Source organism: Petaurus breviceps, unplaced genomic scaffold (assembly GCF_028583685.1).
Source record: "Petaurus breviceps papuanus isolate PSGF00001 unplaced genomic scaffold, PetGlider_PUasm1.0 90977, whole genome shotgun sequence".
NCBI lineage: Eukaryota > Metazoa > Chordata > Mammalia > Diprotodontia > Petauridae > Petaurus > Petaurus breviceps.
In genome coordinates, this window is record NW_027187391.1 from 43273580 (window position 1) to 43291469 (window position 17890).

At 38.2% G+C, this 17890-nt stretch overlaps 1 protein-coding gene across 2 annotated transcripts in view; it reads left to right on the forward strand.

The window, feature by feature from the left end:
• Nucleotides 1–17890, forward strand: part of PPIL6 (peptidylprolyl isomerase like 6) — a 65269-nt gene that overhangs the window by 26875 nt on the left and 20504 nt on the right. For both annotated transcript variants that reach the window (XM_069077081.1, XM_069077082.1), the window contains exons 4-6: nt 9414–9476; nt 9567–9714; nt 14257–14313. In XM_069077081.1, the coding sequence (XP_068933182.1) occupies nt 9414–9476; nt 9567–9714; nt 14257–14313 (268 nt within the window). The remainder of the gene's footprint in view (nt 1–9413; nt 9477–9566; nt 9715–14256; nt 14314–17890) is intronic.

Genomic DNA, 17890 nt, shown 5'->3' on the forward strand with positions numbered 1-17890 from the left:
TCTTAAATCATCTCTCCTCAATCTATTTTCCAGGTCAGTTGTTTTCTCAATGAGATATTTCACATTTTCTTCTATTTTTCTTTCTTTAGATTTTTTTTTATTGCTTCTTGATGTCTCATGGAGTCATTAGTTTCCACTTGTCCAATTCTAATTTTTAAAGAATTATTTTCTTCATTGAACTTTTGTACCTCCTTCTCCATTTGGTCAGTTCTACTTTTTAAGGAGTTCTTTCTTCAGTGAATTTTTGTGCCCCATTTTCCATTTGGCCAGTTCTGTTTTTTAAGATGTTATTGTCTTCAGTATTTTTTACGCCTCCTTTACAAGATAATGACTCTTTTTTTCATGATTTTCTTGAATCACTGTCATTTCTTTTCCCAAATTTGCCTCCACTTTTCAATTTTGATTTATAAAAGTCCTTATGAGCTCCTCCAGGAATTCTTTTTGTACCTAAGACCAATCCATATTCTTCTTTGAGACTGGATATAGTGGTTTTGACTTGTCTTCTGAGTTTGTTTTGATTTTTACCAGTAACCATAGTAACTTTCTGTGGTCAGGATCTTTTTTTGTTGTTTGCTCATTTTTCCAGCCAACTTCTTGGCTTTTAGCTTTCTGTCAAAGTTGGGCTTTGTTCCTAGGGTGGCAGAGGCACTGTCCCAAGCTTTGGTTTTTTGTGAAGCTGTTTTCAGAGTTAGCTCTGGAGATCTGCAAGCTTTTAGTTCTTCCAAGGTGGCATGATCTAAAGAGAGATGTGTTTGCTGCTCTCCTGGCCTGTGCTGTAGTCCTTAAGTGACCACAAGTATTCTTTTCTGCCCTAAAACTGTGACGAGGGACCCCATTCCCCTCCAGCCACAAGCTCTGGTGGGCTAGTACTCCTCTTCACCTTGGGACTGTGACCCAGACCCAAGTATGGGCAATGCAACAGAGTCCTGCCCCCAAAGGGACCCTGTCATCTCCGTCTGACCCTGTTACTGTCTGTGGGCTCAGAGTTCCAGAATCAGCCCTTAGAGCTGCTCATTTAGTGGCCCCCCAGGCCTGCTGCTTGTTTCCTGGGGTGTGGCCAGTGCTGGTGCAGCCTGCACTGAAGTGTACTCCACTCTCATCCTGGTATAAAAGATCTTTCCTTCTAAGTTTTTATGGGCTGGAAAATTGTTTCATCCTGTCTTTTTGTGGGTTCTGCCACTCCAGAATTTTTTTTGAAGCATTATTTAAAGTTGTTTGGAGGGGAATTTGGCAGAGTTCAGGTGAGTCACTGCCTTTTCTCTGCCATCTTGGCTCCACTCCTCCAAGGGAAGTTTCAGGGACTGGAGAGAAACTCTCATCATCTTTTTGGAAATCAAGGATGGGAACAGCTAGGTGGAAAAATGAATAGAGCACTGACCCTGTAATCAGGAGGACCTGAGTTCATATCCAACCTCAGACACTTGACACTTACTAACTGTGTGATCTTGGGCAAGTCACTTAACTTTGCTTTGCCTTGCCCCCTCCAAAAAAAAATCAAGGATGGACTCCCAAGAAGAGGGTGGAGTCAACAGCTTTGCCTCCCCACAACAGAGCAAGTCCCCTAGATTTCTTTTCCTGATGGCATGGATAACCTCCCAGGGTTTATGGCCCAATGCACAGTCTTTATATGTTACCTCTGAGACTTTCTGCCAAGATGGCCCTTGTTATATCCTACCTGATTTGTCAGGGTGCTTACTGGGCCACCTCCACCTCATAGGAAATAGACTCCTGTTTGATGATGTGCAAGGGTTTCTACCAGAGCTGTATGAATCTCACTCTCTTTGATCTGAAATTGTCACCTGCTAGATTCAGTAGTTCAGGCAGGAGCAAAAGAGTGCCGGAGACTATGGCAGCTCCTTCCAAACCTGAAAATATGATTTGTTCTAGAATATCCCAGCTGTAATTAGTAACTTCTTAGATGGTTTAGCTGGGGAATGAGTAAGGCAGGTATAGGTAGCCCTAGACTTACTCATATTGGTCTGGCAAGCAGTGTGCTTGAATCGAGTCCTCCTTTCTGTCATGTCCAAAGTTGTAGCTGTTCCTCTAACATTTTCTAGGTCTGCCTGCTCTAGCACATTTCTTATGGACTAACAGCCTCTGCCACTCACCCAGATCTAAATACTACCCTGGACAGAGCTCATCCATGAACCGACCTCCCCTACTCTGGGTGAGAGAACTCTTTGGAATCTCACAACTTTACTAAGTAGGGACCTCAGTGGCTGCCTAATTCAACCCATACCCAAGAAGGAATTGCTCACTCTACCATATCCAATAAATGAACATCCAGCTTCTACAAAGACACCTCCAATAGGACAGTCGATTCCACTTTTGCATGGCTCTAATTGTTAAGATGTTTTTCCTTCTATTGAGCTTAAATATACCTCTTTACAACCTCCACCCATTAGTCCTGGTTCTGTTCTCTGGGGCCAAATGGAAACAAATCTCATTAATCCTTTTTCCACATGACATCCCTTTAAAGTACTTCCTCCCCACAGTTTCTATTGGTCATATCTACTTCATGAAGATCATAAAAACTGTTTCTGTAGGAGTTTATGAAACAGAACCATCAGAAAAAGGGTTCATCAAGCTCTCTATGTCCCCTACCAGAGCACTTGTTCTGTTTAGGAAGAGTGAGTGGGAAGGGACAGCTATGTCATCATCATAGAAATCTGAATGCCATTACCATCTGGGACTGGTATCCTGTATCTTCAGTAAACGACCTGCTAAACCAATTGGCATGGATGGTGGGATTCATTTAATTGGACCTCTGAGGGTCATAAAATCTAACATAGAAATGAGGAGGTTAATGGAAGATGGCCTTCAAAGTATGTGACATCTGGCCCAGTTAGGAGACCTGCCTTCAAATTCTAGACCTACCATTATTAGCTATGTGACCCTGGACAAGTCACTTGATCTATTTGAACCTCACCTTTCAACTCTAACCTTCTACCATTTCAATTTGTCTTCCAGTTTATGTAATTATGACCTTTGGTTTATGTAATTTTGCTCCATAATTTTTACAAGGTTCAAAAACTGGATATTTTAAAACCTCCTAATAGACAGAGTAAGGGTACAAGTACCAATGTTTTTAAAATATATTCTCATTTAGTCTTTGGACCTTATTAAGCATGCTGTACTGATCTAGGCTGTCCTCTAGTATTTATATCAACACTGGTTACTTGTATAGTTGTAGAAATGCCAATTCAAGGGGAAGATGAGTTTTTTGAAATATATAATGGGTTAACAAATAAATATGGATCCATATAAAATGGAGGCCTTACTAAAATGAGTCCCCTATCACAGCAAGAACTTTGCAAAAGTTCCTTGGCTTTGTAGGACACAGCTGTCACACCCCTCAATGTCCTCCAGGATAATCAACCTAGAAGACACAATTTGTAACCTTGATATCTGGTTTATTTTAGTATTCATCTTGATCTTTCTGAACCCATGGAAACTAATGCATTCATGAGAACTATCTTCTCACAGTTTATTCTACCCTATACCATACCCCTGTATGTAGAGTCAATCCTCAACTCTCTGTGGGGGTGGGGAAGGGAGAGAGGCCAACATTCCTAGAAAATATGCAAAAGTCAAAAAGGAAAATGTTGATATATTGAGCCTATGGGAAATAGGGGTAGGTTCCCGCAAGCACTAAAAACTATCATTTTTCTTTAGGGATTGCTGAAAATACACTTTTCTATATACAATTCTTCATAACAAAACATTAATTCTTTTTTAAAATTTATTTTATTTTTAGTTTTCAACATTCATTTCCACAAGATTTTGTTACAATTTTTCTCTCCCTGTCTTTCGCCTACCCCACCCCAAAATAGCAAGCCTAACTGAATACCCCTTCCCCCAATCTGTTCTCTCTTATATCCTTCCCCTTCACCCCCCTAACTTTCTAGTATGGCAAGATGGGTTTCTATACCCCAGTACCTGTATATCTTATTTCCTAGTTGCATGTAAAAAAACCAATTTTTAAACATTTGTTTTTAAAACTTTGAGTTCCAGATTTTTTTCTCTTCTTCCCTCCTCACCCACCCCCACTGGGAAGATAAGCAATCAATATAGGTTGTACATGTGTAGTTATGCAAAACATTTCCACAGTAGGTATATTGTAAAAGACTAACTATATTTCCCTCCATCCTATCCTACCCCCCACTTATTCTAATTTCTCCTTTGACCCTATCCCTTTTCAAAAATGTTTGCTTCTAACTACCCTCTCCCCCAATCTGCCCTACCTTCTATCCTCCCCGCTCTTATCCCCTCCCCCCTATTTTCCTGTAAGGTAAGATACCCAATTGAGTGTGTATGTTATTCCCTCCTTAAGCCAAATTCAATGAGAATCAGGTTGTCCCATTCCCTTTGACCTTTCTGCTCTTCCCCTCCATTGTAACAGCAAAACATTAATTCTGATAACACGCACATTTCTTAACATGGTAACCATGAAATAGCGCATAAAATGCAGGAGAGAAGAAAGGCAAGATGGGATGGGGAGGGGCAGTGATGTCAGAAGAACCAGGAGGTAAAAAAGGGAAAAGGGCAACCTGGATCTTTAATCTCCCTTTTGGTTCCTATGGTTGAACTATTACAGGAGTAATACGACATTGCTCCCTACCATGCCAGCTGGGACACTCAACCCTGTGCATGGCAGTGGGTAGGACTCTACTGAGAGGGTGAGAATGACCATGCCTGGAACATAGTAAGCACTATATAAAAATTAGCTGCTGTTATTATTAAAACAAAAGAGCCCCTGTCTTCAAGGAGCTTATTCTCCTTGAAGACACATCAAGTTTGAGGTGATATTAAGACATCTAATTGAAAATGACCAAAATGGGACTGGCTATCAGATGAAAGGACAGAATCAAAGAAATGTTTTGAAGCTGCCAACATAGAGGTAATAATAGGCAAAGCTATGATTATAGATAAGTTCATCTAGATAAAAAGGGTCAGTGGTTGGGCCTTGAAAAATGTTCCCATTTATGGCAGAAGTAGAAAGAAGACTGTGAAGGAAGAGCTTTTTCTCTATCTAAGGTGAAAGTTAACAAAAAAGCACAATGATGTCCTGTCATGAGGACACTGGGAGATTAATTAACAGGGTTCAAGGGTCAAGGAGAATGAATACAAAGCTAAACTTGGGAGACCCTAGGGGTTGGAAGTACTACAGTCTCTCCTCATTCTGTACCTATGCAAATGGTTTGGACTGTGGTAGTTCTGGGGGGACTCTGCCTCTAATAAGCTGACTTCCATGTGGTCCAGGAGAACTGGGAATAGTGATTCTGAGCATGGGCAATGGGATACCCCTCGTGACACAAAGAAAATGACTATAAAATTTTCAGAGAAAGATTTGTTCCTCTGAAGGTATAGGTATAAAAGAAAAAATAGGATAAAAGACAGGTCAGGGATTAGGATGGGGCAAAAGGGGTTGAGATTTCTCACCAAAAGCAGGTAGGAGAGAGTTCCTATGCAGGAATCAAGGTGGAGAACAGACCAACGAATGAACTGGCTTAGAATTGGAGAAACCAAGAAGTAAGGCCAGGGCTGGGTTAACATAAACAACAGACTCTCTAGTATCAGGCAAGGAGGTCTTTTTTCAAAGGCGTTTCTGTGGCAAATGCTTCCTCGTACCAGGAGGGGCAGAGCTTTCCAGGTAGCCCTGGCCTTTAGCAGAGAGAATTTCATTCCAGCTGATCCCCTTTGGACTAGACTCCAAGAAACCTTATCATGAGAAAATTTGTCTTCCTTTTAGTTTTAATCAACCTTGGTACTTAATACTTCATTAGGGGGCGGCCAGGTGTCACAGTGAGTAAGATTCCTAGGGTCAGGAGACCTGGGATCGAATCTGGGCTCAGATACTTAGCACCCACCCAGAAACACTTGGCCGTGTAACCTTGAGCAAGTTACTTAACCCCAATTGCTTTAAAAAAAAAATACTTCATTAGAACCCTCAGTAGCTCCTGCCCTCTGATTGGAGGTCCAGGCAAAGAACTCCTTTCAGAGCCTCCACCACCAACCATATAGAGCTCCGAGGCCAACAGTCTTCATTCTCTACCATTTCCTTTGAATTGAACTTTATAATGCCTCAACTTCTTTTTGTGTGTTTTCTTTTCCTGTTAGATTGTAAGCTCCTTGAGGGCAGGAGCTGTCTTCCCACCACCCCATGTTCATACCCGCCAGCATCTGACAAGGCATCTGTCACATAGCAGGCATTTAATAAATGTTTATTAACTAACTCCCTGAGACCCACTGTTCCATACCTAAAGGCTAGACTCCTGGCCTCCTCCATTCTTCTTTCTCTCTATTTGCCGAAGCCTTTTTCCCTACTCTTGACTAAACCTAATCTCTATTTATGCGTTTGATTCCATACCCCTGATATAAGATCAGAATGTTGCTTCCAGCATCCCCCCTTGGTGTTTTTATGTTCTTTCTGTTTTTATAATCACTTCTTAATAACTCTTTCCCATCTGCCTATCAAATGAGAGAATGTATTTTATAAATCTTAAGCACTATTCATAAATGAGCCATTATTACCTGCTTACACAATCCTTCCTCAAAGCCTTCCACTGACCCTTCTCCCCTTTCTATTTACCACCCCATCTCTCCACTACTAAATTAATTTTAACTATTGTCTCCATCTAATGCTTCCACTTCCTCATTATTCACATTTTCATCAGCCCCTTAATTTTTGGCTTCCATCTCCCTCCCCTTCCCTGCCCCCCCCCTCCCCATCTCTGAATCTACTGTCTTAAAGGTCAACAGCAATTGTTTGACTCATTCCTCTTTGGCATCTCTCACCTACTGCATCCTGGGCCATTGCCAGTCATCTTAACTTATGTCTTGCCACTGTGCTTAAATGACTGTGGAGAAGAGAGTGAGGCTGACATCTTTGCTCAACTCTTCCTCACTTAAATCTAATTCACGAGCAAGTCAAGACATCACTTTCCTAATGTCCTTGATTCTCAGAAAGAAGGATGAACAACATCCAATCAAGTCCTGTTGACACAACTTCAGCTTATACCTACCTGGCCAAGATCCTAGTATATAGGCCCTCATTACCATGAGCAACACACAAGCCTCCACCCATCGTCCTCTACCACTACCAGACTCATCTTCCTTATGCACTGATCTTGGGACACAAAACTTGCTCTGCTCCAAAATCCCCTCACCAGTCAAACTAGACTGCTCTTAATCTCCAACAGACTGCAGTTTCCTGGATCTCAGCCCTTTGCTCAGGCTTATTCCCTGTGCCCGAAATGTCCTTTTCCTCATTGTGTTTATTGAATTCCTACCTATTCTTTAAAGCCCAAGTCAAAAGTCAGTGTCTCCCTGACACTCTTCCTGAGTCGCCAACAGATTACAACATGTAATACCATGTTATAGTTTTCTGTGTCTTAATCTCTTACCATTTTACTTGCTCCATCAAGTTAGGAATTGCATTTTGTCAAAATTTTCTATCTCGTTCCCACATAGAGCTTGCCATATAGTAGATGCTTAATGTTTGTTGAATTGACTTGAGGACTAAGCTCTTTCAGATAGTATTTTTTTGCTATCCTACTCACAAATCTTCCTAGTGATAATGGGGGAGATGGCAGGGAACAGGGCCATATCCTCTGAGCAGTTAGAAGTTCTATTTGGTGGTGGGATTTGAGCATCTATAACAGGGTATTCTATTTGCACAGGGCCTTAACCTCTAATCTAATGACCCTAGACAGCTTTCTGCTTTCTAGTTTTTCCGATCTTTATTGCTCACTTCTCAGTGAGACTTTATAATAGCCCTGCCCACCTTCTTCTGTAAATTAGGAAAAACAAAATGTCCCGGGGAAAATCAATAGATGAAGATTGTTAAATCATTAACCTGAAGTAGGCGTTCTTAACCTTTTGTGTGTCATGAATTCCCTCAGCAGTCTAAAGAAACATTCTCTGTGTATCTTCATCAGAATAATGTTTTAATTAAAAAAAATTTTTTTTTTGCTTTTTGGATGGGGGAAGGCAGGGCAATTGGGGTTAAGTGACTTGCCCAAGGTCACATGGCTAGTTTTGTGTTAAGTATCTGAGAACACATTTGAATTCAGATTTGAGTCCTTCTGACTCCAGGACAGGTACTCTAGTCACTGCATCACCTAGCTGCCCCAGAGTAATGTTTTTAAAAGCATAAAATAAAATATATAGGATTACCAAGAAAACTATTGAAATGCAGTTATCAAAAAATTTTACAAAACAAGTTCACAGACCCTCAGTTATGAACCCTCATCTAAAAGTTTTAAGAAGCTAACCCAATCATATTTCTTCCAATTCATTTTTTAAAAAATTTATTAAGCATTTATTATTTGGAAAGCACCCTGCTCAGAGCTAGGAATTTAAGATAAAAATTAAAAGATCCATGCCCTAATGAGTTTATATTTTAGTAAGTGTTTTTCTAATACCTTTGTCCTGAGTTGGTTTCTTTTTCTAAGGAAATTCAGTTATCCTTCAAAATTATGTAACACATATGAAGATGAATAAAATTTGTAAATAAAATTTGTAAATAAATCTGTACATATGCACATATAGAGAGAGTTGTAATCTATGATGCACAGAGAGGTTAAGTGATTTGCTCCAGGTCATTTATTTAATTAATAAAATGATTATATTTTTTAAAAATCCATTTCTGTTTCCTATTCTGTTTACTACATAATGTTTTCTCTTGAGTGATATAATTACTCTTAAGTTTTATAATTAAGGATTTATATAAATTCAGAGGCATATAAACTTAATCATAATTTGTATTCATATGATGTTTCATTTAAGGCTATGGGATAATAACAATTAATATTTGATTTCTAAAACAAAAATGCATGCAATAAAAATAGATATTTTCAAACAAATAATTCATTTTATTTCATTTGTGCTAATCATGGCAAATAAAGTTATTTTTAAAATAACAATAGCTGTTTTGAAATGAATTTGAAAATTGAATTTGAAATTCAGTAGAATGAAAATACCTTGAGGACAGGGGCTGTGCTTTATTTTTGGTTTTATATGCTATATATAGTTTCTTGGTTCATAGTAAGTCCTTTAAAACTGCTTGTTGATTGAAATGTTCTTTCTTAGTTTTTTTTCCTTAATAAAAAAAAAACCAAAACAATAATATAGTGTTCTTCTCTTTTTGGATGCCCTTCTAAGGGGCATCAGACAATTTCTCTCAAATGTGTATTATCAGCATAAGGGAAAAAAAGGTGTCAAATCTAGGTCAAGATGGAGGCAACAATATTTGAAGCAATGCCACCTCAAGAAATGTTTTTGGTAGAGAATCTTTAGCATCAGTATGAATTTCCATTACGGATAAGTTCAGAGTTTATGCTATTTTATTTGGTCATTGCTGTGGGTACCTTATTTGACTTAGATCTTTTTTTTATTTCCTAAATTAATAGCGTCCCATGGTCTTCTTAGAGATTACAGTAAATAAACGGCCCATTGGAAGATTGATATTTGAGGTAAGAGATAATTTTTTAAATTACACCTTTCCCCCCCCAAATCTGAAATTTGAGAACTTAATTTTGCAAATTATCTTTTCTGTTTTTTAGCTCTATGCTGATCTTTGCCCCAAAACCTGTTACAATTTTCAGAGCTTATGCACGGGAAAAGCAGGGTTTTCTCCAAGCGGTTTAAAATTGCATTATAAAAATACCATTTTCCATAGAGTAGTAAAAAATGGTTGGTTACAAGGAGGAGGTAAGTTGTCCTTAAATAAATTTAAGTTGTATCAATAAATTGACATGTCAAAAATATTATTTCATTGAACTATGTGAAATTAATATTTGAATTGTGTGGTAAAGCTTTTTAAAATTCATAAAGAAAGAGGTTTTCCTTTTACGAATTCTTTAATGATCAGTGTTGGAAACATGTCAAAAGTATACCACCACATCTCTAGGGGAGTGCCTTAGGGACCTGTCCTTGGCTCCAAGCTGTTCAATATCTTTATGAATGACTAGGGTGAAGGCATAAATGGCATGCTTATCAAATTTGCAGATGACACAAATCTAATAGTGATAGACAACATGTTAGATGGCAGTTAGGATCCCAAAAAGTGTCTTGATAGGCTATGGACCAAATAAAATAAAATGAACTCTGGAAGAGAAAAATGTAAAATCCTACACGTGGGCTTAAAAAAAAAAAAATCACCTGGGGCGGCTAGGTGGTGCAGTGAATAGAGCACGGGCCCTGGAGTCTGGAGGACCTGAGTTTAAATCTGACCTCAGACACTTTACACTTACTAGCCATGTGACCTTGGGCAAGTCACTTAACCCCAATTGCCCTGCCCTTCCCCCTCCAAAAAACAAAAATTAAAAAAAAGATTTTTTTAAAATCACCTTCCCAAGTACAAGCCACCACACATGACTACATGAAACTCTAGTGACAAAGATGGTTTTAGCTGAATAGAAAGCAAGATAGTATAGTCATACATTACATCAATTGAGGCATAATATCTCCCAGGCCAAAGGAGGTGACTATCTTGCTATACCCTACCCTCTTCAGACTACATCTGAAAAATTGTATTTATTTGTAGAGAGCACATTTTAGGAAGGACATTAGCAACTGGAGAAAACCCAGAGGAGGGGAATCAGTATGATGAAGGGCCTCAAGATCATGCCTTACAAGAATTGAGGGTATTTAACCTAGAAGAGAAGACTTAGGTGGGAACACGATAGCACTCTTTGGGTACTTGATGGATTGTCATATGGAAAAGGGATGAGACGTCCTATTTGACCAAAGAGGGCAGAATTAGGAACAGTGGGTAAAAGTGGCAGATTTCGGCTTGATGTAAGTCTAAATTCCCAACTCTCTAAAAATGGAATGGGCTGCCTCAGGAGATAGTGGGTTCTACCTCATTAGATGTCTTGAATTGAAGACAGGATAACCGCTTGAAGATATTTATAGTTCTTGTTCAAGCACTGGTTGAACTTGATGGCAACTGAGGTTTCTTTCTTTTCACTTCAGGAATCTTTGATTTTCTAATTGTTTTATTCAGTGTTTCAAGTGACATAGGAAATTTGGCTGAAAATGTGTATTAAACTAAAACTAGGCAAACGACTTTAGGGGAAATGCTGGGTGCCAAAGAGTAATAAATGCAAGCTTTAGAAGAGAAAAGTAATGGAAAAAATCCTCCTCTCCCCAACCCCATCACCTTTTAAAAATCAAGGTGTTTATTTGGACGAATGAAAATTAAAACATATGGTGCTGAGTTAAAGAATTTCCTTCTTGATATTAAGTGCCTCCATTTTTTATTTTTCCTAGGCCTTTATTTTCTCACTCCACAAACCAAGTGCCTTAATAACAATGATAATAATAAAATTAAAATTTGAAAACATCTAGATAGATGACTTCCCATCAATAGTACTCATTAGGCACGACTGTCTACAGCTAATCTGAGTAATTTAAACATAATTGGCTTGTTGTGGAGAAATATTTGCTTACATTTGATGATATTGACATATACTTAAACTGTATTTAAATTCCCTTCCCCGCGGCTAGGTGGCGCAGTGAGTAAAGCATCCGCCCAGAAGTCAGGTTCCAGCCTCAGACACTTAACACCCACACACAAAAACTAACTGTAACTTTGGGCAAGTTACTTAACCCCAATTGCCCTCCAAAAGGCAAAAAAAATTTTTTTTTAATTAAAAATAAATAAATTCCCTTCCTTCTTATGTTCCCCCTCCACACATAACTTAGAGCTTTATTTTTAAGAGGCTGGGGGCAGTAAATGCAGATCAAGCAGCTATCCTAGGCCTTTTTTCTCATTCATCTTCCTGATCATCCAGGAATTAGCTGCAAGGTTCTCTTAAACATTTATACCCTCATATGGCCACCAGTCAGGAGACCTTGAAATAAGATTACATTTGAGAGGAATTAGGGAAATAAATGGGTGTGTCCTCCTGATCTATTAAGTCAACAGCATGATTTTTATACTATACTTATCACATCAAATTAGATCACATGATATTGTTTTCCTCCAATAAAAAGAATGCACAAACTTTTTTCCTGTGCAGAGTTCCCAGGCTGTCTTTAATATCTATCTTTGCTTTTTAAACATGATTGACTTTTTAAACATAACTTGCATCTGCATTTTACATAAAAGTTTGCCTTTGCTAGAGGATAGAGTATAAGAGATGAAAATAAGAATATTAGTAGTTTCCATTTATTTATATGAAAAGTAGGAGTAAACAAAATTGAGTAGACAGTTTATATGTAATTCTACTCGAACTTTAACACAATTACTTATTTCTTTAGACTTCTGAAGAATTTATATTCTAGTTCTGCCTATGCATTATGGGGAGGAGGAAATGAGACAGCACATTATTGTAGAGGGATCCCTGGACTTGGACTCAATAGACCCCAGTTTATATTCTGGCACTGCCATTTATTAATGGACAGGGGTAAAGACATTTTAATTCTCAGGGCCTCAATTTTCTTACCTGTTAAATGAGGGGTTTGTACCAAATGAAATCCCATTCTATAACAAGATAGTCTGATTCTGTGAAATTACTTTTTTTTTTTTGAGGCAGTTAGGGTTAAGTGTGTCAAATTTGAACTCAGGTCCTTCTGACTCCAGGGCCAGCACTTTCCCCTATACTTGTGCAGGCAACTCTAAAATTTATAGCTACTAACACTACAGGTTGCAGAGCAGGTACTGATCTGCATTTGTAAGAGGGCGTTTCCTCACTGGGAGTTCCCTATATTAATGAAATCACAAATCTGGTTCAAGAAAAAATGATTGTGCAATTATTATTTTAACCTAAGTGCAGTCACTTACCCAGAACTCTATTCAGTTTCTTATTAGATTCAGTCCTTCATTTAAGTCGTTCAAAAAGTTTTCTTTTTCTCTCCCACTTCTATTACCCTACATATTCAGTTATTTCTCCCAATTTTGTTTCAATCTGGAACTTGATAAGCCTGCCAGCTATTTCTTACTTTGAAACTGATTCAGATACTTACTAGTCATGTGACCCTGGGAAAATCACCTTCTACCTCCTACGGATGTAGTTGGGGATCAAATAAGATAATATTTGTAAAGTATTTGTAAATTTGTAAATAATTTGTAAAATATTTGCCCAATGCCTGGTATATAATAGACAGTATCTAAATGTTAGCAATGATGATGATGCTGGTGATGCTGTTACAGCTAGGATCAGATTTACAACTGTCATTATATTTTGACCTATGTAGTGTACATTCTTTTTCCATATCCTAATCTTTTATTTTTCATTGTGTATCCTACTCTATTGTTTGAAAAGAGGCACAATGATAAAGATGACATAGTGACTCAAATTCTGGGCTTGGAGTCAAGAAAACTTGGGTCCAGTGCCAGGTCTGAGAGTTAGTTGCGTGATCCTTGGCAACTTCTCTGTGACCCAGCCAAATCCCTAGGATTTACCCAGTAAATCACAGATTACCTTGGTGGAGGGAGCCACCCCTTGCTGACATCCCTGTCTGTCAAGCCACATATGCAGGTCAATTGCAGGCTCTTGTCGTTTACACCTCCATGGGACCTCACACATCTACCTCCTTTCCATGCCACCCTACTACAGGGCTTTGTTCCCTCTCTCCTGAACTATTGCAACAGTTTCCTAATTGATCTCCCTCCTCCATCTCTCCTCTGTGCAATTTACCCTCCATACAGCTGCCAAAATGACAATATCAAAGCATGTTATTCCCATGCTCAGTAAATTCCATGCTCTGCTACTTCTAGAACCAAATACAAACTCCTCTGTCACTGAAAGCCCTTTGCAACCTGGCTTCAACCTGCCTTTCCAAGTTTGTTACACATCCATCACCTTCAGTCCTCTGACAATCCAACCAAATTGGCCTTTTGAATGTTACTCATACACAATCTTCTATCTCGGTGTCCTTGCAAAAGCTGATCCCCATGCTTTACAATGTATCCTCTCCTTTCCTCCAAATCTTTGGATCCATAGTTTCCTTTAAAATAAATGCCACCTCCTCCTACACTAGACTTTTCCCTATTCTCCCCCAGCTGCCAGCACCTCCCCTCCTCCTCACCAAAAAAAAAAAGTCAGCTTGGATTTACTTTGTAAGTATTTTTGGTTCTCTTATAAGAGTACATATTGTTTCCAATGATAAAATGTAAGCACAAAATCTGTTTCATTTCTGACTTTGCATTCTCAGTATTTAGCAAAATGCCTGTTAGAGATTACGCATTTAAGAACTGTGATTGACTTATATTCACATAATCTTTTATTTATCTCCATCATTCAGATATCGACATGGGAAAAGGAGATGGTGGGGAGTCAATTTATGGACCAGTATTTGAAGGTACCTATATCGCCTATTATATTGAGGTTTTGATATTAGCAAAAATAAATATCAGACACAATTAGGCCTAAACCAAACTCCTAACCAACAAATGGATGCTGATTTTCTAAAGTGTCTTTATTTTGCATTTAAAAATAGTCTGTCATTAGTTGTGTCCACCTTATTTGTGGTTTTCTTGGCAAAGGTACTGGAGTGTCTTACCATTTCATTCTTTGCTCATTTTACATTTGAGGAAACTGAGACATAGTTAAGTTAGTCACACAGCTAGTAAGTGTCTGAGGCTGGATTTGAACTCAGGAAGATAGATGAACCTTCTGACTCCAGGCCCAGCACTCTATCCACTGCGCCACCTAGCTGCCCAGAAATAGTATGCACACCCACAATTAGGAAATGACAATTAGCTTTAGTATTTTACATTTTATCAGCGGTCTATAATTGACCATAGTGGGGTACTTGAGTCCTATATACTTATATTGTAGATTGTATATAGAAACTTACCTATTTTAAATGAAGGTTATGAGACAGTTATTATATGTATATATTTCTTATTATGTTTATACTAATTACATTACATATAATATATACATTATATGATTACATTAATATTATATATTACAGTTATTATATTTAAACGAGACAGTTATTAAGTTGAAATGAGAGGAAACATGTTGTAGTGGATAGAGAACAAGCCTCAACATCCTGGATTTAAGTTGTGTGACTCTGTACAAGTTTCATTTAAAATTTTTATGTTCTTTTGGCAACTCTCTAGGGTGCAAAGAAAGTGGCAACTTTCATTGGTACAGGGAGTTTCTTCACTTTGTAGTTCCCTGTACTAATGAAATCACAGATAGAGTCCCTTTCCCTATGGAACTGAAAAATTTATATTCAAGATAATTGTTAAAGAACTTCAATTTTAATATAACTTGAAATGAGGAAAATTTTAAATTCTCTTTCTAATGATTTTTAACTCACTTTTTTAAAAACAAACTCAATTTTAAAAATCCTGAATCAAGGTTCTCTTTTTCCTTGGGTAGGGCCTGCATGCCAATTTGCAAATGGACTGACACATTCTCAAAATGGCCAGTTTCAATACGTAGGTTTTAAGATTGATTCATTAATATTTCAGGTATTTAAACTTCCTATCTCCATATTGAGTTGTTTTAGAAATGTTGAGTTGGAGATGCCTGTGAGACATCCAGCTTTAAATGTCCATTAAGCAGTTGATGTAATAAGCCTACAGCTCAGATGAGAGTCTGGAGCTGGTTATATAAGTATGAGAATAAAAATAAAGACATTTTTTTCTTTTTTTATCTCTTTTTAATTTTTTTAATTTATATCATTCATTTCCATAAGACTTTGAGTTACAAACTTTCTCCCCATTTTTCCTCTACCCACCAGCCCAAAACAGCAATCCCACTGAATATCCCTTCCCCCAATCTGCTCTCTCCCATATCTTCCCTCATGACTTTCCAGTACTCCACAGTGGATCTCTATGCTCCAGTGCCTGTATATCTTATTTCCCAGTTACATGTAAAATTATATATACATATATATATTTAAACATTTGATTTTAAAACTTTGAATTCCAGATTCTTTCCCTTCCTCCCTTGTCACCCACCCTTACTGAGAAGATAAGCAATTCAATATAGGTGGTACATGTGTAGCTATGGAAAACATATCCATAGTGGATATATTATGAAAGACTGAATATATTTCCCTCCCTCCTATCCCACCTCCCACTTGTTCTATTCTCTACTTTGATCCTGTCCCTTTTCAAAAATGGGTGCTTCTAACTTCCCTCCCCCCCCAGCCTGCCCTCCCTTCCATCATCCCCCTCTCATCCCCTTCCCCCCTACTCTTCTGTAGGGTGAGATACCCTATTTAGTGTGTATGTCATTCCCTCCCTAAGCCAAATTCAATGGGAATACAGTTGACTCATTCCCTTTTGCCTTCCTGTTCTTCCCCTCAATTGTAACAGTTTTCCCTTGCCTCTTATATATGAGATAACTTACCCCATTCTGTCTCTCCCCATCTCCTCTCATTATATTCCTCTCTCACCTCTTAATTTCACCTTTTAAGCATCATCCCTTCCCATTCAACTGGTCCTGTGCCCTCTGTCTATGTATACCTGTACACATATATACACACACCCATATACCCTCATATATAGACATATATATATATATACATACACATACACACACACATATATACACACATACATTTCTATTCCCTTCAACTATTCTCATACTGAGAAAAATTTCATAAGTTACAATAGTTGTTTTTCCATGTAGGAATATAAATAGTTCAACTTTGATAAGTTCCTTATGATTTCTTTTCCCTGTTTACCTTCTCATGCTTCTCTTGGTTTTTGTATCTGAATGTCATATTTTCTATTCAACTCTGGTTTTTTCATCAAGAATGCTTGAAAGTCCTCTATTCCATTGAATGACCATATTTTCCCTTGAAACACGATATTCAGTTTTGCTGGGGAGGTGATTCTTGGTTTCATTCCCAGCTCCTTTGACCTCTGGAATATCATATTCCAAGCCCTTCAGTCCCTCAGTGTAGAAGCTGCCAGATCCTGTGTTATCCTGATTGTCTTTCCACAATATTCAAATTGTTTCTTCCTGGTTGCTTGTAATATTTTCTCCTTGATCTGGGAACTCCAGAACCTGGCTATAATATTCCTAGGAGTTTTCTTTTTGGGATCTTTTTCAGGAGGTCATGGGTGGATTCTTTCAACCTCTATTTTGCCCTCTGGTTCTAAAACATCAGGACAATTTTCCTTGAGAAGTTCTTGAAGGATGGTTTCTAGGTTCTTTTTTTGATCATGGCTTTCAGGTAGTCCAATAATTTTTAAATGATCTCTCCTGGATCTATTTTCCAGGTCAGTGGTTTTCCCAATGAGATATTTCACATTGCCTTCTGCTTTTTCATTTGTTTAGATCTGTTTAATAGTATCTTGATTTCTCACAAAGTCACTAGCTCCCATTTGCTCCAATCTAATTCTGAAGGAATCATTCTCTTCAGTGAGCTTTTGATATTCTTTTTCCATCTGGCAAATTCGGCTTTTTAAGGCATTCTTCTACTCATTGCCTTTTTGAACCTATTTTACCATTTTTTAAGATGTTATTTTCTTCAGTCAGGTTGTTGACTCTCATTTTATAATTTTCTTGAATCATTCTCATTTCTCTTCCCAATTTTTTCTCCACTTCTCTTATTTGGTTTTCAAAATCCTTCTTAAGCTCCTCTATGGCCTGTAACCAGCCCATATTTTTCTTTGGAAGCTTTTGGTGCAGGAGTTCTGACTTCCTTGTCTTCCTCCTGTTCCATGCTTTGATCCTTTTTGTCCCCAAAATAGGAGTCTAATGTCAGATTGCTGTGCTTGCTTTGCTTCCTTTGCTTGCTCATGTTGACACTCAATTACTTAACTTTTGAGCTTTTTGCCACAGTAGAACTCTGCTACTGGAGAGGAGAGCTTTGTCCCAAATCGCTGAGATTTTCACAGATACTGGAGCTATCAGTTGGCTGCCCTCTCTGAAGCCTTCACACGCTCTGGCAAACTGGTTCTGCA